The sequence below is a fragment of the Dendrobates tinctorius genome, unplaced genomic scaffold (genome assembly GCF_039654945.1).
Source record: "Dendrobates tinctorius isolate UK_male_01 unplaced genomic scaffold, ASM3965494v1 ptg000203l, whole genome shotgun sequence".
Classification (NCBI taxonomy): domain Eukaryota; kingdom Metazoa; phylum Chordata; class Amphibia; order Anura; family Dendrobatidae; genus Dendrobates; species Dendrobates tinctorius.
Window position 1 is genome coordinate 28,123,921 of NW_027361870.1, and position 24,156 is coordinate 28,148,076.

The 24,156-nt window shown below is 42.8% G+C and overlaps 1 protein-coding gene across 1 annotated transcript; it reads right to left on the reverse strand.

The window, feature by feature from the left end:
• On the reverse strand, positions 1-8,486 carry LOC141057350 (uncharacterized). The gene is made up of 6 exons (XM_073553926.1): positions 7,191-8,486; positions 6,693-6,854; positions 4,165-4,326; positions 3,767-3,994; positions 1,637-1,798; positions 1-1,049 (listed from the first exon to the last, which is right to left on the reverse strand). The coding sequence occupies exons 1-6, from the start codon at positions 7,342-7,344 to the stop codon at positions 931-933; spliced, it is 987 nt and encodes a 328-aa protein (XP_073410027.1). The 5' UTR covers positions 7,345-8,486; the 3' UTR covers positions 1-930.
• Between the last annotated feature and the right edge of the window lie 15,670 nt (positions 8,487-24,156).

Here is a 24,156-nt window from a genome sequence, read left to right on the forward strand (position 1 = left end):
TATTAATCATCTTTATTTTTAACACAAATGTACCCAAGTTTACATTTTTGCAAGAAAATATGCTTATAAGCAGCCATGTGTGCACTGACTATACAAAATAATCCCTCCTCACAATGCTATGTATATTCTGCTGTGTTATAAAGATCCATAGAGGCTCAGATACACTGCTACATATTATTCACTGACTTCTTTATTAACATTATTCAAGGTGTTTGATGTAAAAGTTCTGATAGAAGTAATAGAATATACTTAAAATGTGTCCCTGATGATGAAGACAAGGGGCACTTGACTCACGAAGTGTCAACCTTCAGCACTCAGGAAAGGAAAAACCTCAATGGAGGAAACCTCTAGGGAACCATGGATGAAGGACTGCCTTTCCCTTAGGCTTTGGGTGTTCATTGATGAGAACAGAGACCGAGCCCGGAATCTGCCTCGTTGTGCAGTAGGAAACTCACTTGTTCAGTGAGTGCGTCTAGCTGCAGAATTGTCCAGTAATGTCGTATTCAGTGTTGGAGAACAGAGACCGAGCCCGGAATCTGCCTCGTACAGTAAGAAACCCACTTGTTCAGTGAGTGCTCCTTATTGCAGAAATGTTCAGTAATGTCCTATCCAGTGGGGGAGAACAGAGACAGATCCCGGAATCTGCCTCATTGTGCAGTACGAAACCCACTTGTTCAGTGAGTGCACCTTGCTTCAGAAATGTCCAGTAACGTCATATCCAGTGGTGGAGAACAGAGACCGATCCCGGAATCTGCCTCATTATGCAGTAGGAAACCCACTTGTTCAGTGAGTGCTCCATGCAGCAGAAATGTCCAGTAATGTCATATCCAGTGGGGGAGAACAGAGACCGAGCCCGGAATCTGCCTCATTCTGCAGTAGGGAACTCACTTCATCAGTGAGTGTGTCTAGCTGCAGAAATGTCCAGTAATATCATATCCAGTGGGGGACAACAGAAACCGAGCCCGGAATCTGCCTCTTTTTGTTGACATCAAGTCGTCTCCAGCTGGATCCCATGTAAATTGAGGGTTCACAGCAACACCCCGCTCTACCTGCAATATAAATGTCACAACATTAGCAAAACATTAAGAATGACTATATGGGTATGGAGACATTATATTGAGCAAGGCAGCTGGAAAACTTTATATGTCATTCATTATTTCCTGCTTATAATGTTTGTTGAGAACAACAAGCATAGGGAGACTTAGGCGGACTTCACACTTGCGGTGTGTAGCACTGCGAATGGCAGCCCACTTCCTTCTTTCTTCCTCCATTAAGCCCCACCCACTGCCACACCTCTTCCTTCAGCTCCACCTATGTCTGCATGCATCCTGCGTACCCTATCTTTAACATTGGGTACGCAGGCCAATGCTATGTATGCTGTTGCATCTGCATGTGTTGTTTTGACACTGCGCCGAACACAACAAGTTGCATTTTGTTGAGGTCGGCGGATGCGTCAAAATGGCACATGTGGATGCGTGAGAGATGTGTGAGATTTGAGGATATAAAAAAGATGGACCAAACCACTAGTTACATCAATGTCTGGGGTTTATTCACTGACATTTTCCTTTAAGAGAGTTCTTTTAGGAGGGTGGTTTTTTTCCTTTAAATATATGTTATAAAAGCCCTGAGTACTTACTGTCAGAGTCGATGATCACTTTCTGACGTGCCTCGAATTTGGCGATTTTGTCTCTGAGCCATTGCTTCTTGATTTTGGTGTTTTTCAATTTGTCCCCTTTTTCAGCCATGGGTCCGCAAGCAGCCTCAACATTTCCAATAATTCGTTTATTCTCATGTTTTCCTGTAACAGAAACCACAGAAATCAGTATTTTGATAATAAACACTTCTCTCTGTTTCCCATAGATTATTACTTCTATTTCTATGGATCTTTTACCTACAAGATCCTTTAAGAGACGATTTTTACAAGGTTGTTTTTCTTTTCTTTGCATTTCAAATATATTTTCAGAAGGGGAGAAAAAGCAAACGCAAGAATGGAAAACCCCAATGTCATGATGGGATTAAAAAAAATGGGTTTTATTGAATCTTTCCTCATAAAATTATATACCGTATATACTCAAGTATAAGCCAACCAGAGTATAAGTCAAGGCACCAAATTTTGCCACAGAAAACTGGGTCAGCTTATTGATTCGAGTATAAGCCGGGTATGCTTTGTCCGCCATCCCTGTCCTGCTGTGCATGGCTCCAGGTAACTGTCCTGCTGTGCACGGCTCCCCAGTCCGCTGTACTGTTCTGCATGGCTCCCTGATACCTGTCCTGTTGTGCATGGCTCACCCCCCCGTCCTGGCGTTGTTTGCATGGATGACCCCTTGTTTTACCCTCCTCGCACCGTCGCTGCATCTCTGTTGTCCCGGCGTGGCAGCTCTCCTGTGCTGAGCGGTGATGTGGTGCCACTCATTAGGGTAATGAATATGCACTCCACGCTTATGTCAGTGTAAACATGTGCATATTCATTAACTTAATGAGCGGTACCACGTGACTGCTCAGCACAGAAAGAGCTGCCGGCGCCGGAACAAAGGGAGATGCAGGGACGGAGATGCAGCAGTGGCTCGAGGAGGGGTGAGTATGATGTCTTCTGAAAGCCAGCGACTGCAGCTGTCACTGCCACAGCCATCTGCTCCACCACTCCCCCTCCCCCGCCTGCAATGACTCGTGTATAAGTCGAGGGGGGTGTTTTCAGCACAAAAAATATGCTGAAAATCTCGGCTTATACACGAGTATATACAGTATCAATCTACTCAGCTTCATCTGCTCTATAATATGGAACCTGCATTTTAAACTATTTTTTTGGTGACAGATTCTCTTTAAAGAAGACTATTCACCAAAATTTTTCATGTTGAACAGGACACATATTTTAATGTTGACTGTAAAGTGGAATAAAACTTTTTAAAAAATTTTCCTCTCAGTTAAGTAGATGTTAGTAATCAAAATACTTGTCGCTACTGAAGTAACTTTTGTGAAATCGGAGTGGGAATTTCCTGAGAGTTTTCACTAGAGGGGGGTGTACTTCTTTTCCCTCTATGATGCTGGCCACATCTAGAATATAGGATCCAGTTTTAGGCTGCACATTTTAAAAAAAGGCAATTCAGCAAATAGTCAGTTCAAAGGTGGGAAACTAGATTATTACATGGGATGGAAGGCCTCTCATATGATGAGAGGTCGGAAATGTTGAGATTCTTACAGGAGATCTCATTAACATCTATAAATGTATGTGGGGTCAATATAAAGGTCTAGCACATGACTTATTCCTTGCAAGAACCATACTTAGGACTAGTGGGCACTCATTACAGTGGAAAAAAGGTGATTCTGGCAGCTAAATAGGAAAGAGTTCTTTACAGTTAGAGCAGTCAGACTGTAGAATGATCTATCATAAGAGCTAGTAATGGCAGACACTATAGCAGCTTTTATAAAAGAGCTGGATGATTTCCTCAATACACATAACATTGTGGGTTATAGTTAATTTAGTGACAAAATGCACAATTGGTGGAGAGAGATTGAACTTGTTGGGACTAGATCCTTTTTTAACCTATGAAAAAAAGCATAACCAACATAGCAGAAAAAAGAACACGCCCCACAACAGCTTACTGCAGGTTTCTCAATGTGTTAGATTTGAGGATACAAAAAAGATGGCCCAAACCACTAGAGTTACCTCAATGTCTATAATTTATTCACTGACATTTTCCTTTAAGAGAGTTCTTTTATAAGGGTATTTATCCATTAAATATTTGTCATAAAAGCCCTGAGTACTTACTGTCAGAGTTGATCACGTTCTGACGTGCCTCGAATTTGGCGATTTTGTCTCTGAGACATTGCTTATTGATTTTGCTGTTTTTGAGGTTGTCACTTTTTTCAGTCTCGAATATGGCGATTTTGTCTCTGAGCCATTGCTTTTTGATTTCGGTGTTTTTGATGTCACTTTTTTCAGCAATGGGTCCGCGAGGAGCGTAATAATTTCCAATATTTAGTTTCTCATGTTTTCCTGTAACAGAAACCACAGAAATCAGTATTTTGATAATAAACACTTCTATGTTTCCCATAGATTATTACTTCTATGTCTACGGATCTTTTACAGACAAGATCCTTTAAGAGCCTTCTTTTATAAGGGTGTTTTTCCATTAAATATATGTCATAAAAGCCCTGAGTACTTACTGTCAGAGTCGATGATCACGTTCTGATTTGCCTCGAAATTGGCGATTTTTTCTCTGACCCATTGCTTATTGATTTCGGTGTTTTGAAGGTTGTCACTTTCTTCAGCCATGGGTCTACGAGCAGCCTCACCATTTCCAATAATTAGTATATTCTCATGTTTTTCTGTAACAAAAACCACAGAAATCAGTATTTTGATGATAAACACTTCTCTATATTTCCCATAAATTATTACTTCTATGTCTACGGATCTTTTACCGACAAGATCCTTTAAGAGACAATTTTTAAAGGGTTGTTTTTCTTTTCATTGCATTTCTAATATATTTTCAGAAGGGGAGAAAAAACAAACACAAAAACTGAAAACCCCAATGTCATGAAGGGATTAAAAAATGGGCTTTACTGAATCTTTCCTCCCAAAACTATACTGCTCAAAAAATTAATGGGAACACAAACAGCCTGTTGCAAATGGAACAGTGTCCCCTTTATTTTTTGAGCAGTATATATACACCGTATATACTCGAGTACAAGCCAACCAAAGAATAAGGCGAGGAACCTAATTTTGCCACGGAAAACTGACTAGGCTTATTGACTCGAGTATAAGCTGGGTATACTTTGTCCCCATCCCTGTCCTGCTGTGCATGGCTTCCTGATGCCCTGTCCTGCTATGCATGGCTTCTCTATCCCTGTCCTGCTGTGCATGGGTCACCTGGTCCCGTTGTCTGCATGGCCCACCCCCCGATCCCATTGTATGCATGGCTCACCCTCCCCTCCTACTCATCCTCCTCGCGCCGCCGCTGCATCTCTGTTGTCCCAGCATGGCAGCTCTCCTGTGCTGAGCGGTCACGTGGTGCCGCTCATTAAGGTAATGAATATGCACTCAACGCCTATGGGAGATGAGACGCGTGTATATTCATTACCTTAATGAGCGGTACCACGTGACCACTCAGCACAGGAAGAGCTGCCTGCATCGGGACCAAGGGAGATGCAGGGATGGAGATGCAGTGACGGCGCAAGGAGGGTGAGTATGATTTCTTCTGAAAGCCAGCAACTGCAGCTGTCACTGTGCCACAGCCGCCTGCTCCACCACTCCCTCTCCCCCGCCAGCAATGACTCGTGTATAAGTCAAGGGGGGCGTTTTCAGCACAAAAAAATCTTCTGGACATCTCGGCTTATACACAAGTATATACAGTATCAATCTACTCCGCTTCCTCTGCTCTATAATATGAAACCTGCATTTTAAATTATATTTTCTTGGTGACAGATTCTCTTTAAAGATGACTATTCACCAAAATGTTTTCATGTTGAACAGGACTCATATTTTAAGGTTGACTGTAAAGTGGAATAAAACTTTTTCAAAAATTTGACTCTTAGTTAAGTAGATATTAGTAATCAAAATACTTGTCATTACTGAGGTTACTTTTGTGAAATCAGTGTGGGAATTGCCAGAGAGTTTTCACTAGAGGGGGGTGTACTTATTTTTCCTCTATGATGCTGGCCACATCTAGACTATAGGATCCAGTTTTAGGCTGCACATTTAAAAAAAAGGCTATTCAGCAATTAGAGTCAGATCAAATGTGGGAAACTAGATTATTACATGGGATGGAAGGCCTCTCATATGATGATAGGTCGGAAAAGTTGAGATTCTTGCATGAGAGATCTCATTAACATCTATAAATGTATGTAGGGTCAATACAAAGGTCTAGCACATGATTTATTCCTTGCAAGGACCATACTTAGGACTAGGGGGCACTCATTACATGTGTAAGAAAGGAGATTCCGTCAGCTAAATAGGAAAGAGTTCTTTACAGTTAGGTCATTCCACAGTCTGACTGCTCCATCATAAGAGCTAGTAATGGCAGACACTGTAACAGCTTTTAAAAAAGAGCTGGATGATTTCCTCAATACATATAACATTGTGGGTTATAGATAATTTAGTGACAAATGCACAATTCATGGAGAAAGGTTGAAGTTGATGGACCTAGGTCTTTTTTCAACCTATGAAAAAAAAAGCAATAAGCAACATAGCAGGTAAAGAACATGACCCACAATAGCTTAGAACAGGTTTCTCAAAGTGTGAGATGTGAGGTTACAGCCCTGCTCTCCTGGCCTACCCTAGTGCATGAGTCAATGTGGAGGCAGAGGCAGCACAACTGAGCTTATCTGTGTCACATTACAAACCCTTCTATCAGCTTTCATCCTTCTTTGATAGCACAGTCACCATTTATGCTGCCCTGCCTCTTCCCCACACTGTCCAGAGATGCATCAGTAGTCACACAAATTTCTGATTCAAAAATAAAAAAAAATTACAAAATCATTTTATTTCACTCTGCACTCACTATTACATCACGTGACCAGTTCATCAACCAGAAAACTTTGGTGAAAAGTCCTCTTTAAACTGCAAATCAATGGCATATTGTTAGAAAGTATTTATTTTATGCAAGCAAAGAAAGTTGAAATAACAGCTCTTTTGGGGTGTTTTGGGCAGGTGATGTCAGCAATCTTTTATCAGGGTCAAGACAAAATTAACTTACTGTTAGAGGTGGTGACCACGTCCTCATCTGGGCCCATATTGATTACTTTATCACCGGCATCAGGTATAGGGATCATGGTGCTTTTGAGGTTATCTCTCTTTTCCACCATGGGTCCGTGAGGAGCATCATCAGTCACAATTTTTGTTTTGTCCTCATGCTTTCCTGTAATGTAGAATATTGACATTAGTATTAAAACCTTCCCAAACAAAACTTCCATATGTTTATTGAAAAAAAACATTGCAACATTAGCTCAGTGGTTAGCACTACAGACTTGCAGCACTGAGGTCCTTGGTTAAAATCCCACCAACAACAACATTTGCAAGGAGTTTGTGTGGATTTCCTACGGGTTCCTCCCACACTCCAAAAACATACTGATGGGGAATCTTGATTGTAAGCCCCAATGAAGACAGTGATAGCAATGTAAGTAAAGTGTTAGTACTGTTTTTATCAAGCTCTTTTTTATATTAAAAGTATGTCATAAAAGCCCTGAGAACTTACTGTCAGAGGAGATGACCACATCCTTATCTGGTTCAATATTGATGACAGCATAATCTCGGTCGGGAGTAGAGATGTTGGCGTTCTCAATGACATCTCTCTTTTTGACCATTGGTGCATCCTCATGTTTTCCTGTTAAAAAGATCAAAGAAATCATAATATTTTTAAATGAAATATTCTCTATGTTTCTTATAGATTATTAAGTCTACTTTACTGACAAGATACTTTAACAGCTTCGCGACCGCCCATTGTAGATAAACGTCGATGCTTGCTGGGCTTTGTGCAGCGTCAACATTTGTCATGATGTGGTCGGTGGTCCCGGAGCACTCACGACCCCCAGGGTCCTGCAATCACTACGATTCCAGTGCAGAGTGATAACTCTGACAGGTGTCATCACCGTGACCTGATTGGATGAGGTACCCATGATGTTAACCCTTAGTTATATTCTAAATGCCACAATCAATAGCGATAGCGGCATTTGGAAGGCTCTGAGAGGGAGAGCGCTCCTTCTCTTACCTCTCTGGTGCTCCCACGATGTGATCATGTCACCAGCTGAGTCTAACAGGTGATCTGCCAGTGTAAAACTAGCAGGTGTTATGCTTTGCAATACATGTATATTGCAATGCATGAGACAAATGATCAAAAATATAAAAATTGAAGTACTGACCACAAGAATTTGATTTACCTAGAGTCGGCTAAGCGCTTGAACCCTAGACAGGCTAGGTGGGCCTTGTTTTTTACACGTTTTGATTTTGTGGTTTCTTTTCTTCCTGGAACAAAGAATGTCAAGGCAGACGCCCTCGCTAGGAGCTTCCTTGCTGATTCTCCTGTGGTGACCAAGCCTGCTACCATCTTAGGCGAAGGGGTAGTTCTTTCTGCCATCTCGCCCGATTTGAGACGTGCTCTGGAAGAGTTCCAGGAGGACAAACCTGAGCGTTGTCCCACTGGAAAGTTGTATGTTCCTGACCAGTGGAAGAAGAGAGTGATGTCTGAAGTTCATTGCTCTGCTTTGGCTGGTCATCCAGGTATTTTTGGTACTAGAGATCTGGTGAGTCGGTTTTTTGGTGGCCCTCCTTGTCTCGTGATGTCAGGAATTTTGTGCAGTCCTGTGGGACGTGCTCCCGTTCTAAATTGTGTTCTCGCTCTAGTGGGTTGTTGATGCCTTTGCCTGTCCCCAAGAGGCCATGGACCCATATTTCAATGGATTTCATCTCTGATATGCCTGTCTCTCAGAGGATGACTGTTATTTGGGTGATTTGTGATAGGTTCTCTAAGATGGTTCATCTTGTACCACTCCCTAAGTTGCCGTCTTCCTCTGAGTTGGTGCCCCTGTTTTTACAACAGGTGGTTCGTTTGCATGGGATTCCTGAGAACATTGTATCTGACAGAGGAGTGCAGTTTGTGTCTAGATTTTGGAGAACTTTCTGTTCCAGGCTGGGAATTCAGTTGTCCTTCTCCTCTGCTTTTCACCCTCAGACCAATGGGCAGACAGAGTGAACAAACCAGACCTTGGAGTCATATTTGAGATGTTTTATTTCTGCTGATCAGGATGATTGGGTTTCATTTTTGCCCTTGGCCGAATTTGCTTTGAATAATAGAGCTACTGTAGTTCTGCCACTTTGATGTCACCTTTTTTTGTAACTTTGGGTTTCATCCTCGATTTTCTTCAGGGCAGGTGGAGCCCTCTGCCTGCCCAGGTGTTGACACTGTGGTGGAGAGAATGCACCAGATCTGGGACCAAGTGGTGGATAAGTTATCTCTCTCCCAGGAGAAGGCCCAGCGGTTTTCCAACCGACATAGGACCATTGGTCCCCAGTTTAAGGTTGGTGATATGGTGTGGTTATGATCAAAAAATATTGCTATGAAGGTGGCTTCTCGTAAGTTTAAGCCTAGATTTATTGGACCTTACAAGATTGTGGAGATTATTAATCCGGTCTCTTTTCGTTTGGCTCTTCCTGTCACATTTAAAATCCATAATGTGTTCCATAAATCTTTGTTGAAGAGGTTTGTTGAACCTGTTGTTCTGGGGGTGGCACCTCCTGACCCTGTTTTGGTTGAAGGTAACATGGAGTATGAGGTAGAGAAAGTACTGGATTCCCATCTGGCTAGACGGAGACTCCTGTATTTGGTTAAGTGGAAGGGTTATGGTCAGGAGGATAATTCCTGGGTCTCCGCCTCTGATATTCATGCCAAACGATTGGTGCGTGCCTTTCATCGGGCTCACCCTGATCGCCCTGGTGGCATAGTTGAGGGTTCGGTGACCCCTCCTCAAGGGGGAGGTACTGTTGTGAGTTCATTTTCTCCTTCATTACTGAGGCCCGAGGAACTCCCTCTTCTGGTAAAGAAAGGTAGTGAGCCTGATTGTCAAACACCTGAGGCTGATGATTGTGACTGGCTGAGTGGAGTTACGGACTGGATATAATGCTGCCGACGCCCTTCTGCCCTGCGGGTGATTTCTCTGTGGGATCCTTGGAGACCAGTCTGAATTCCTGCTCCTCCTAAGCTAAGTTTGCTGCTCTGCCTTTTGCTTTTTGATTTGACTTTGTTTTTGCTTTGTTTTTCTGGATTTCTGCCATTCCCTGCTGGGGTGTGCTGAATTCATTTAGCTCTGTCTTCTGAAAATACCTGAGTGCTGATTCAGTTTTTGAAGCCTAGCTGCTTCAGGGCCTTTTTCATATCAGCTGGTTGGCTTATGTCTTTGATAGGGTTTTTGCAGATTGCAGACATCAGCCTTCCTTTCCTATCTAGGTAGTTTTGGGGCCCCGTCTTTGCTCAGTCTATCTTTCTGTCTGTGTTAGTATTTTCATCTTGCTTCACCGTCATTATATGTTGGGGGCTGCCTATTGCTTTGGGGTCTGCTCTGGGGCAGTTTAGATTTCCCCTTTCTTTCTTTAGGCTTATGTATTTCTCCGGCTGTGATCGAGGGGTCTAGGGCATCGTAGGAACCCCCCACGGCTACTGCTAGTTGTGTTGATAGGTTCAGGGGTCTGCAATCTGATAGTTGCCAACTTCTCTGGTTTTCTGGACTTAGCTTGTATAAGTGCTTTTGCCTCCTACGGTGACTCATTCATAACAGATAACCCTGTGAGAACAGGACATTAACCATGTCCTAACCATGACAGTACCCCCCTCTTAATGGGGGGCCACTGGACCCCCAGGTTTCTCAGGGTATCTGGCATGAAAAGCCCACACCAGTCGATCAGCGTGCACCAAACTGGCCGGAACCCATGACCGATCCTCAACGGAATATCCCTTCCAATGGATAAGGTACTGAAGTCTCCGGTGCACCCACCGCGAATCAACAATGCGCCCTACCTCGTACTCCAGTTGACCCTCTACCAACACTTGTGGAGCCACAGATGAGGGATCTTCTCCAACTGTCCCCACAGGTTTTAATAGGGACCTGTGGAAGACATTTGAAGATTTTGAAGGAGGTGGGCAACTGTAATCTGTATGCCACCAGGTTGATCTCCTTTACAATCTTGTATGGGCCAATAAATTTGGGGCCCAACTTCATAGAGGGTATTTTAAGTTTGATGTTACAGGTGGACAACCAGACTTTTTCCCCCACTGTCAACGCAGGAACCAGCCCCCTCCTCCTGTCTGCAAAATGTTTGAACTTCTTCTGGGCTTTGGAGATGTTCCCCTGCACCTCCTTCCAGAGGGTTTTTAATTGTTGTACCATCCCCTCAGCACCAGGGCAATCCGAATCCATACGGGAAAATTCCCCAAACTGCGGAACAAACCCATAAATGACCTGAAAGGGAGACTTTCCGGTAGACTGATTAATCCGACAGTTGAAAGCAATTTCTGCCATGGGTAATACCTCACACCAGTCTTCCTGTCTGGAGGAGGCCAGGCTTCTCAGAATCTGCTCCAATGACTGGTTGGTGCGTTCAGTTTGTCCATTGGATTCCGGGTGATAGGCAGAGGAGAATGACAACGTGACCCCCAACTTCATACAAAACGCTCTCCAAAACCTGGCCACAAATTGCACACCCCTGTCCAACACCACGTTCACAGGCACTCCATGAAGTCGAACAATGTGCTGTATAAACAAGCGGGACAAGGTTTCAGCAGATGGTAATGCAGGTAATGGCACAAAGTGGGCTTGCTTAGAAAATCTATCAACCACTACCCATACCACTGAGTTGCCCTTGGAAGGTGGAAGATTAGTGATAAAGTCCATGGACAGGTGTGTCCATTGTTTATCCGGAATTGGCAAAGGCACCAATTCCCCGGCCAGCCGGACCTGAGAGCTTTTAGAGCGCGCGCACACCCCACAAGTATTCACAATCCTTTTTATATCAGTACCCATAGAGGGCCACCAAAAACCCCTAGCTACTGCCCCCAGGGTAGCTGCAATACCACGGTGTGCACTTAACACAGAATCATGAAGTTCTTGAAGGAGTGTGGGACGGAATTGTTCGGGTACAAACAATTTACCAGGGGGTTTATTCTTGGGAGCTTATGTTTGTGCTTCCAGAATCTCTCTCTGTAACTCAGAGGAGATTTCGGCTACAACCACTCCCGGTTGAAGAATGGAGGAAGGAGATTCTGGAGGGGACACAGAATCAAAACTTCGGGATAAGGCATCCGCCTTTACATTTTTAGACCCTGGTCGGAACGTGATAGTAAAATGAAATCGAGAAAAAAAAAGTGCCCACCGAGCCTGTCTGGGGGTCAATCTCTTAGCGGACTCGATATAGGCCAGGTTTTTATGATCAGTGATGACCGTAATGGGATGAGCGGCCCCCTCCAAAAAATGCCTCCATTCTTCGAAGGTCAATTTAACTGCTAACAATTCCCTGTTACCGACATCATAGTTTCTCTCGGCCGAAGAGAACTTCTTAGAGAAAAAGGCACAGGGTTTGAAGTTAGTCAGGGTAGAGGGGCCCTGTGACACTACTGCCCCCACCTCCGAAGCGTCGACCTCGACGATAAAAGGTCTTGACGAATCGGGTTGTACCAACACAGGGGCTGTAGTAAAACACTTCTTTAATGCCAGGAAGGAATTTTTTGCAGCCACGGACCAATTTTTTACATCTGCCCCTTTAAGAGTGAGGTCTGTCAAGGGTTTCACCACCTGCGAGAACCCTTTAATGAACTTCCTATAATAATTAGCGAAGCCCAGAAATCGCTGCAACCCCTTCAGGTCATGAGGCTGCACCCAATCTGTAATGGCCTGAACCTTCCCTGGATCCATGCGGAATCCCTCCCCGGATACAATTACACCCAGAAAAGATAGTTCTTGCATAAAAAATGAGCACTTCTCCAGCTTAGCATACAAATGGTTCTCCCGGAGTCTCATAAGAACCGTACACAGATGGTGCAAGTGTGACTGACTGTCCTCAGAGTAAATCAAGATGTCATCCAGGTAAATGACTACATAACGTCCAATCAAGTCAGAAAAAACATTAAAAAAGTTCTGAAAAACCGCAGGAGCGTTAGTGAGGCCGAAGGGCATAACCAGGTTTTCAAACAGCCCCTCAGTTGTCAGGAATGCTGTTTTCCATTTGTCCCCCTCTCGGATCCTTATAAGGTTATAAGCCCCTCGTAGATCGAGCTTAGAAAACCATTTGGCCCCCGTGAGTTGATTGCATAGATCTGGAATCAACGGGAGAGGGTACGTGTTCTTAACAGTAATTTTGTTCAGTTCTCGAAAGTCGAGGCACGGTCGCAACCCACCATCTTTTTTCTTTACAAAGAAAAACCCCGCTGCCACGGGTGAGACAGAGGGCCGAATATGCCCCTTGCGAAGGCTTTCTTTAATGTACTCTTTCATAGCTTGGCGCTCAGGCCCGGACAAATTAAACAAACGAGCCTTGGGTAATTTGGCTCCAGGCACTAAATCGATAGCACATTCATATGGTCTATGTGGTGGAAGCGCCTCAGCCTCACTTTCAGAAAACACATCTTTAATGTCTCTCAGGTACTCCAGAATACCCTCCAGACCGACAGATGACACAGATACAGATTTTATCGGATTGACAAAAGGAACCGGGTTACAACACAGACCAATATCATTACATCCCCATCGGGTGATCCTCCCCTTCACCCAATCCATAAGAGGATTGTGGTGTTGCAACCAGGACATTCCCAATACCAGTCCTGCAGGCAGATTATTCATAATGAAACAACTTAAATTTTCCACATGAGTGGAACCCACTTTCATAGAAAAAACTTCAGACATAAAACAAATTCCATCCCGGGTAAGAGGGGATGAATCCACAGCCACAATTTTAACAGGGTCTTTTAACCTGACAGTCCCTATCTTATTAAGAGTCACAACTTGGGCATCAATCTTCTAGAACCACAGTTGACAAAGGTGGTGGTCATAACAGGACCAACAGCAAGTTCCAATTCAACCTGGAGCACCATTTTTATACGTGAGAAAAAATGTACCTGGGAGTCTGGACAACCTCCTCGATTGTTGCCCAGACTCAGTCGTTTCTCTGATGGTTTCTTTGAAGAAGGGCAGGAGGGGGCAATTCCTTTTCCAATGTCCAGAGGCTCCACAGTAAAAGCATAGTAGGTTGTCTCTACGGTGCCTTCTCTCTTTCTCCTTAACCGAGACTGACCCAACCTCCATGGGCTCAGATACAGGTGCAGTGTCACACAATTTGGGGTACAAGGGAGACTCTTGTTGCATCATTCCTCCTGCACGGAGTCTCCGGTCCATACGGACCGCCTGCATCATGGCGTCCTCCAGGGTATCAGGAGGCGGATGTAATGCCAGAGCGTCCTGCAGACGGTCAGACAGGCCCCTGCGAAACAACCCTCTCAGGGCAGCGTTGTTCCAGGATACTTCGGACGTCCAACGTCTAAACTCTGAGCAGAACCATTCAGCAGAGTGCCTCCCCTGTGTCACAATCATCACCATATCCTCTGCCAGGCGCACTCTATCAGGCTCATCATAAATGTGCCCCAGAGCCTCAAAGAACAAATTCACAGACATACACTCAGAAGCAGAGGAAGAGAGAGAGAAAGCCCATGGCTGTGGAGCCCCCTGAAGTAGGGAAATAATGACCCCCACCCTCTGGAACTCATCCCCGGAGGAGCGGGGCCTTAGAGAAAAAAAAAGCTTGCATCCTTCTCTGAAAGACCTGAACTCCTTTTTATCCCCTGAGAAAGGGTCTGGCAATTTGACCGGAGATTCGGGGGACGCTAATGACACATCTCTACCCCCAGAACTAGAAGCCCCTGCATCGACAGCCCCCTGCACAGTAACCACCGTTACTGTTGCAGGGTATGGGCCATCATGCGCTGTTCCACATTGTGTTTATGGAACATTTGGGTCAGGTGTTTGACCTGATCAGCCAAAGTTTGTATGGGATCCATGATAATATCACACTTTTTTTTCCTTCAGAGAAAAAAAAAAAAAGAACTGAAACGGTCAGCTATAATGTCAGGAACACCGCACTACACTCGCTCACTGTGCCAGTGCGCATGTCCTGAGTACAAAAAAAGTGCTCAAAGATACCTGTGGAGCAGGGCAGCAGCGGTGACAATGCGTGCTTCAAACTATCAGGACCTGAAGCATGTGACTGCTGGGGGCGTGGCCTAAGCTCCACAGAGCTAGGAGCTGCAGGGAAACTCCTAGAAAGGTAACTACGGGACAAGTTACCATGACTCTGTGGGCCAAAATATGGAAAAATTATAGCTCTCAAAATGTGGTGATACAAAGACTATTTTTTCAATAAAAAGCGTCTTTTAGCAAGTGACAGCTGCCAAACATAAAAACTCGCTATAAATAGTAAATCAAACACCCCTTTATCACCCCCTTTATTTCCATTTTCCTATTAGGGTTAGGGTTGGGGCTAAAGTTAGGGTTGGGGCTAAAGTTAGGGTTAGGGTTGGGGCTAAAGATAGGGTTGGTGCTAAAGTTAGGGTTGGGGCTAAAGTTAGGATTAGGGTTGGGGCTAAAGTTAGGGTTAGGATTGGGGCTAAAGTTAGGGTTAGGATTGGGGCTAAAGTTAGGGTTGAGGCTAAAGTTAGGATTACGGTTGGGGCTAAAGTTAGGGTTAGGGCTAAAGTTAGGGTTGGGATTAGGGTTAGGGGTGTGTTAGGGTTAGGTATGTGATTAGGGTTATGGTTAGGGTTGGGATTAGGGTTAGGGGTGTGTTGGGGTTAGGGTTGGAGTTAGAATTTGGGGGTTTCCACTGTTTAGGCACATCAGGGGCTCAACAGTGGAATTCTCAATTCCAACCATTCTGCGTTGAAAAAGTCAAACGGTGCTCCTTCCCTTCCAAGCTCTGCCATGCGCCCAAACAGTGGTTTACCCCCACATATGGGGTATCAGCCTACTCAAGACAAATTGCACAACAACTTTTGGGGTCCAATTTTTCCTGTTACCCTTGGAAAAATAAAAAATTGGGGGCCAAAATATGATTTTTTTTATTTTTATGGCTTTACGTTATAAACTTTTTTGAAGCACTTGGGGGTTCAAAGTTCTCACCACACATCTAAATAAGTTCGTTGGGTGGGTCTAGTTTCCAAAATGGGGGTTTCCACTGTTTAGGTACATCAGGGGCTCGCCAAACGCGACATGATGCCCGCAGGCTAACCCATCAAAGTCTGCATTCTAAAACGTCACTACTTCCCTTCCGAGCCCCGGCGTGTGCCCATACAGTAGTTTTCTCCCACATTTGGGGTATCAGCGTACTCAGGACAAATTGGACAACAACTTTTGGGGTCCAATTTGTCCTGTTACCCATGGGAAAATAAAAATTGAGGACTAAAAGATCATGTTTGTGGAAAAAATAGGATTTTTTTTATTTTCACGCCCGGGAGTTATAAACTTCTGTGAAGCACTTGGGGTTCAAAGTGCTCACCACACATCTAGATAAGTTACTTGGGGGGGTCTAGTTTCCAAAATGAGGTCACTTGTGGGGGGGTTTCCACTGTTCAGGAACATCAGGGGCTCTCCAAACCCGACATGTCATCCGATCTCAATTCCAGCCAATTTTGCGCTGAAAAAGTCAAAAGGCGCTCCTTCCCTTCTGAGCTCTGCCATGCATCCAAACATATATGGGGTATCAGCGTACTCAGGTCAAATTTCACAATAACTTTTGGGGTCCTGTTTCCCTTGGGAAAATAAAAATTGGGGGTGAAATGATCATTTTTGTGGGAAAAATATGATTTTTTTAATCTTACGGTTGTACGTTATAAACTTTTGCGGAGCCCTTGGGGGTTCAAAGTTCTCACCACACATCTAGATAAGTTCCTTGGGGGGTCTAGTTTCCACAATGGTGTCATTTGTGGGGGGTTTCCACTGTTTAGGCACATCAGGAGCTCTCCAAACGTGACATGGTGTCCAACAAATTCTGCGTTGAAAAAGTCAAACGGCGTTCCTTCGCTTCCGAGCTCTGCCATGCGCCCAAACAGTGGTTTACCCCCACATATGGGGTATCCGCGTACTCAGGACAAATTGCAAAATAACTTTTGGGTTCCTGTTTCCCTTGGGAAAATAAAAATTGGGGGGTGAAAAGATCATTTTTGTGGAAAAAATATTTTTAAATTTTACGGCTGTACGTTTTAAACTTCTGTGAAGCACTTGGGGGTTCAAAGTTCTCACCACACATCTAGATAAGTTCCTTGGGGGGGTCTAGTTTCCAAAATGGGGTCACTTGTGAGGGGTTTCCACTGTTTAGGCACATCAGGGGCTCTCCAAATGCGACATGGCATACAATCTCAAATCCAGCCAATTTTGCGCTGATTCTCCTGTTACCCTTTGTAGAATCAAAAAAATTGGATCTGATGTAATTTTTTGTGAAAAAAAGTTAAATGTTCATTTTTTTTTTTTTTTAAAACATTCAAAAAATTCCTGTGAATCACCTGAAGGGTTAATAAACTTCTTGAATGTGGTTTTGAGTACCGTCCGGGGTGCAGTTTTTAGAATGGTGTCACTTTTGGGTATTTTCTATCATATAGACCCCTCAAAGTGACTTCAAATGTGATGTGGTCCCTAAAAAAATGGTGTTGTAAAAATGAGAAATCGCTGGTCAACTTTTAACCCTTACAACTTCCTAACAAAAAAAAAATTTGGGTTCCAAAATTGTGCTGATGTAAAGTAGACATGTGGGAAATGTTACTTACTAAGTTTTTTGTGTGCCATATCTCTGTGATTTAAAGGGAATCTGTCACCTCTCTTTTCGAATATGAGCTGCCGGCACCCACATCAGGGGCTTATCTACAGTATTCTGTAATGCTATAGATAAGCCCCCAATGTAACCTGAAAGATAAGAAAAAAAGAGTTAGATTATACTCACTGTTGAGGGCAGAGCAGAATACTGCAGTGCGCAGGCGCCAGACCTCTCCCGGCGCCTGCACACTGCAGGACTCTGCTCTGCCCTCAACAGGGCAAAGCAGTGCGCCTGCGCAGGAGCCGCGATGGGAAGCAAAGAAGAGGACGCCACTGTTAGAAGAAGGGAGGCGCCGGACCGGACCGCGACATCCATCGGACCGGACCCCCCGGTGAGTATAATCTAACTCTTTTTTTTCTTATCTTTCAGGTTATAAATAGTACAGCAAGCAGCCCAGTAAGTGACTCATCACTGAAACTAGGGCCCTGTCTCTGCTGTGCTGCATTTTAGGTGGGAAAAAAACTGGTGACAGATTCCCTTTAACCCTTGAATCATTTGCTTAGAGTCCAACAGATATGACCTAAGACCTCATTATTATTATTATTCCTAATGATTTTACAGATGGTAACAATATTCATTATTCTGTGTAACAATTGGAAAAATGTGTAGGCCAATACAAATACACAAGATTTGATATGACATTACTGATTATACATGGAGGGAAAAAAAAAATCAAATCTATTGTGGTGACCATATCATTACTAATAATGTCTCATCTTGACAAGCACTCTGGTGACCTGGAAGCAAGGTGGTAGAGTGAGCAATAATGCCTTCACGTTGTGCCAGATGTATGGTGCTCTGCCCTGATATAAGTGTGTTCTCTGCAGAAGGATGTGTTATATTATAAAATGACGGACTGTCTGTAATTGGTGATCCATAAACCTTTAGATAGTACTCTGACGAAAATGAAGCCGTGTCCAATGGTATGATGACTTCTAATGTCCTCCCAAAGGCTTGACTAAGCCCTGATTGTATAACAGCTAGTAAGCGCACGTTACATCTGCAGTAACGGAGGCTGGGCTGCCCACTCTCTAGCTAAAAACACTCTTACGGCATTTTGACATCTCATCCACTTCATCTCTGCTAAAGAGCAGTGATAATGAAAGTGAGTGATACTTTTTTAAAGGGAACAATTACACCCAATGTTACAAGTGTGAAATGAGTTTATCATGACATGCTATGTCTAAATATAGTTGTCAACTGTCACTTTTTAATTTTTTTTTATTATTTTTTTATTCTTGCCGAATGTTCAGGGTTCTCATTAATAATATTGACTCTGTTTTCCAATGTAAACATGGTCTATATACAGTATTTTGACACATAAGGTATCATCTAGATATCCAATGCCTATAGGAATCGCTCTCCAGCGTGGTAATGCCTTAAAGTGAACCTGTCAGTAGGATATTGTGAAGTAAGCTGTAAGCATTGTCAGGTTGGCAGTGCGACATGGATTTCTTCACCCCCAGGTATCATTTTAATCATTCTTATGGTTCCTATGTAATCAGTGTTAGAAGTTTTCAGTTAATGAGATGCCCGTACTCCGTACCCGGTCTGTAGACAGTCTTATCTTTCTGCTCTAAGCCAGAGAAACCACAGAGATAAACCTGCCCACAGATCAGATACTGAATGAAAATGAATGGACAAAGTCCAGGAACTTGACTATTAATGTATAGTGAGTAGTTTATTTGTTAAATATTCCTAATCCCTAAACTGGACTGTGAATGATTACGGTATATATGTGTTCCACCAGAACCACCATCAGCACATGAATACATCACCAGAACCACCATCAGCACATGAATACATTACCAGATCCAGCATCAGCACATGAATACATTACCAGAACCACAATCAACACATGAATACATTACCAGAACCACCATCAGCACATGAATACATCACCAGAACCACCATCAGCACATGAATACATTACCAGAACCACCATCAGCACATTAATACATCACCAGAACCACCATCAGCACATTAATACATTACCAGAACCAGCATCAGCACATGAATACATTACCAGAACCACCATCAGCACATGAATACATTACCAGAACCACCATTAGCACATGAATACATCACCAGAACCACCATCAGCACATGAATACATCACCAGAATCACCATCAGCACATGAATACATTACCAGAACCAGCATCAGCACAAGAATACATTACCAGAACCACAATCAGCACATGAATACATTACCAGAACCACAAGCAGCACATGAATACATCACCAGAACCACAAGCAGCACATGAATACATTACTAGAACCAGCATCAGCACATGAATACATTACCAGAACCAGCATCAGCACATTAATACATCACCAGAACCACCATCAGAACATGAATACATCACCAGAACCAGCATCCATAACAAAAAATGCATTGTGGCTTTTTAGGGGTCCTGGGAAGTCATCAGGTTCCTTTTTCATAAGGGGTTTCCAAACCACTGCAAAACACTTTTTATGTATTCATAATTTCCTACATAATCTTCTGGCTTCATTTCTTCTATAATTCTGTCCCTGCACAGTATGAAGTGGGTGCGCGTGCGCACATGGGGAGGGGTGGAGGGGTCTGTTCGTGTTGACCATGCAACCACTGTAAACTACATTTCCCACAATTACCTGCTCCTTCTTCAGACTCTCTCCTCTTCCCATGCACACATAACATTTTTTTCAGAATTTTTGACTAATTTTTTAGGCATTTTTGATGCGTTTGGGTGAAAAACCCTGCCAAAACGCTGAACGAACTGACATAAGACTAGAAAAATTGCTTTGGTCTAATTCTAATTCAGAAATCTCATTCACTCTGGTGGGACTGTAAAACAATGCATTTTTCCCATGTAAAAAAAAAAGACCAGCGATTTTCTCACTGGTCCTGATGATGTGGTTTGATGGAGTAAGACGCTCCTAATTAAGAGTGCATGCATCTGACACGGGTTGTATGCCTTGCCACAAGTCTTACTCCAGTCATGAATTAGAAGAGCTATGACGTCACACCTGCCAACCTTCCCCAGATTCGCTCATTTTGGTAGAACTGGGCAAAACATGCATCAAAACGGCAAAAGTTACATTTTTGCACAACTCTGAGATGTGCAAGAATTTTACAGCTTTTTATACCAGTATGTAGCATTGTAATTAGCTAATTGGGGTAAATCCTACTGTCAGGTTCCCTTTAATTAATCAAAGCCATATGTAACATTAAAGATAACAAAGGAGGGATATAGGGGAAGCGAGCAGTGATCGCCAAGGGGAGATAGATATAGACCATTGTAGCTAGTAAGTGACCGAGTAGGAGTCCCAAAGCAACTATGTAGAGTCAAATTTGTCAATCTTACTATTAACCTAGGCTGTGAGGTTTTATAAGTTCCTAATTTCCAAAATACTGGTGTACAGATCAAAAAGGACAGTGTGGAAGTCTGTTTCCACTGTCTTGCAATGGCTGCTGATAAGTAAAAGACGTTTTGCAGCATGAATACTTATGGGATGTAATGTCAAGAGGTATGGTAAGCAGTCTATGGGGATTTCCTAATCAAGATTCTGACAAGGGTATCAACATCACCCCAAAATGGCTGAATGATCGGAAAATAAAAAAATACGTGGATTCCACAGATCTATTACATCTCCAAGAAACAGTGGTTATAGCTGAATTACATTTCTAAAGTAGTTCACATACATGATACCACTGCATAAGCAACTTATACAGTTCTCCTTGTAAGTAGAGCAGGTGGAAGTCTTGACTGCTCCTTTTCCGATCATTCCCCAGGTGTCATCGGAGGAGAGCGGCCTAGAAATTATTCCTTACATTTATTCATGCAAAAAAAAACCCTGTTTGGGAGAGAAGAACAGACAAATCGTGGCGCCCTAAGTGCGTAAACCCAATATTGTAGTCTTTAAAGGGTTCACAGTTTTATGCACTCACCTGATAGAAGACTAATATAGCTTTAGATTGTGTATCCTCAAAAATCCTTCCTTCTGGGATACTTCGCAGTAGACTGGGCTTGCAGCTTGCCTCGGGTGGATCCAAGTGAAAGAGCCAGGTTCAGGCTCACACAAGATGAGTAAATCAAGAAAGGCACATCCAGCCCATGAACGGCAGCGTTTCCCAGGACTCACATCCAAAGATGATATTCCATATTTTTTTATTTCATAGGTTAAAAAAGCGATACAACGCGTTTTGGATACAGTGTATATCCTTCATCAGGTATCATAAAAACACAATACAAATCCTAACAGTATAAAATTCAGTAACACTTATGTATAATAGCAACCTTTTATCCCAGTCTCAGAAACTTGATTTAGGGTGTGGACCAAGTTCAGGAACACACCCACTGATTGATCCAACCTTGACAACATAGATGCAAGAAGGAAAGAAAAAAAAAAAAAAACCCCAGAAAAAAAAAAAGGCAACGTTCAAACTCTCTATGATATCATTCAATCCATTTGGATATAATGTTCCCAGACGATATATCCAAAACGTTTCTTTCCGGTTTAAAAGAGCATTCCTATTTGCAACAGCAGAGGGTATCTGCTCCACTGGAGTTACTTTTAAGTTAAAAATTTTGCTATGTTTAATTAGCAGATGCCTTGAGAGAATATGCTTTAAAAAGCCATTTTTTGCTCTATTTCTGTGACCATGAATGCGGGACCGCAGTGTCTGCACAGTGCGTCCCACATATTGCAAACCGCAACTGCATGTGATGACATATACCACAAAATCACTGTTACAGCTGAGTCTTTGTGAAATCTCAAAGACCTCACCAGTACTATTACATTTGATAGTTTTAGCCCCGTGATCTAGGATCCCACGGGTACAACATTTTTTAGAGGTGCATTTAAAAACTCCGGTTCCTTGAGAAACACCACATAAAATGTGATCCGTACTTTTTTTTTTTATAGTTTTTTCCTTTTGAATCCAACTGGTTTTTTTTAATTTACTGGGGGCCACCAAATTTTTCAAAGTTTTCCCCCCTTCTATATGTAATCCCTGGTTTATCAGGGAAATGTTTTCCCAAAACAGGGTCACGCTTCAAGATATACAGTACCAATATTTTGAAAGCACAGTTCTTATGACTTTATTTCCCCTATTGAATGTGGTCACAAAATTCAATTTCCAGCGATCATCACTTTTTTCTTTACCAATGGTCAAATTATCCCCCTTCTTATTTTTTCCTTTTAAACATTCCTCCTGTGTTTTTACTTTGTTATCCCTATATGCACTAATTATCAAGTTTTTTGGGTATCTTTTTTCCTTAAATTTTCTTTTTAGAATTTTAGACTGAGCTACACAATCAGATTCTCTCGTACAATTCTTTCTTATACGAAAAAATTGGCTGTGGGGTATATTAACCTTCCATTTCTTGTAATGTGCACTGTTAAAATCTAAAAAGCCGTTTGAATCCATCTTTTTGAAGTGGGTTTTTGTAATAATTTTTTTCCCACTACGGCTGATCTCTAGATCAAGAAACACCATTTTTTCTTTATTAATTTGTGATGTAAAGGTAATCCCCCAGGTGTTATTATTGAGCTCCTTTATTAACTGTGCCGCTTCCTCCACTGTCCCCTTCCATATAATAATCAGATCATCAATGAAGCGCTTATAAAGCCTTATTTTGTCATTGAAAACAGGCTTAGAGAGTGACGATGAGGACTCGAATCGCCCCATGAATAAGTTTGCGTATATGTTATATATATGTTGTATATGTCATCACATGCAGTTGCGGTTTGCAATATGTGGGACGCACTGTGCAGACACTGCGGTCCCGCATTAATGGTCACAGAAATAGAGCAAAAAATGGCTTTTTAAAACATAGTCTCTCAAGGCATCTACTAATTAAACATAACAAAATTTTTAACATAAAAGTAACTCCGGTGGAGCAGATACCCTCTGGTGTTGCAAATAGGAATGCTCTTTTAAACCGGAAAGAAACGTTTTGGATATATTGTCTGGGAACATTATATCCAAATGGATTGAATGATATCATAGAGAGATTTTTTGAACGTTGCCTTTTTTTTTTTTTTTTCTTGCCTTCTTGCATCTATGTTGTCACGGTTGGATCAATCAGTGGGTGTGTTCCTGAACTTGGTCCACACCCTAAATCAAGTTTCTGAGACTGGGATAAAAGGTTGCTACTATATATAAGTGTAACTGAATTTTATACTATTAGGATTTGTACTGTGTTTTTATGATACCTGATGAAGGATATACACTGTATCCAAAACGCATTGTATCTCTTTTTTAACCTATGAAATAAAAAAATATGGAATATCATCTTTGGATGTGAGTCCTGGGAAGCGCTGCCGTTTATGGGCTGGCTGTGCCTTTCTTGATTTACATTTATTCATGTAATTGTATCAAGTATGACATTCTAGGGTTGGAATTAGGGATGAGCGAGCCCAAATGGTAAAGTTCTGGGTTCGTACCGAACCAGGACTTTTTAAAGTACTTCCAGTTTCCTGTCCGGGTGCGCCAGACGAATAAAGCTTGTTGAAAGGCTGCAACACAGCCAATCAACAAGCTTTTAGACGGTAGACACTGCAAGAGCCATAAAGCCGAGCCAAGTATTGGCATGGCTGTGATTGGCCAGGGCAACACGGGACCGAGCCTGTATAATGTTTGGGTCACAAGCGCTACCGCTATTCTGCTCTTATTAGTTTAGGGACAGGATGCAGCTGTAGTGAGGGACAAAAACTGACTGCAGACTGTGCAAAAAAAGTTGCTGTGTGTACTCTGCAACACACATCTGTGGGAGTACTGTGCCAAAAGCCGCTGTGTTTACTCTGGAACCCATATCTCTGGGAGTACTGTGCCAAA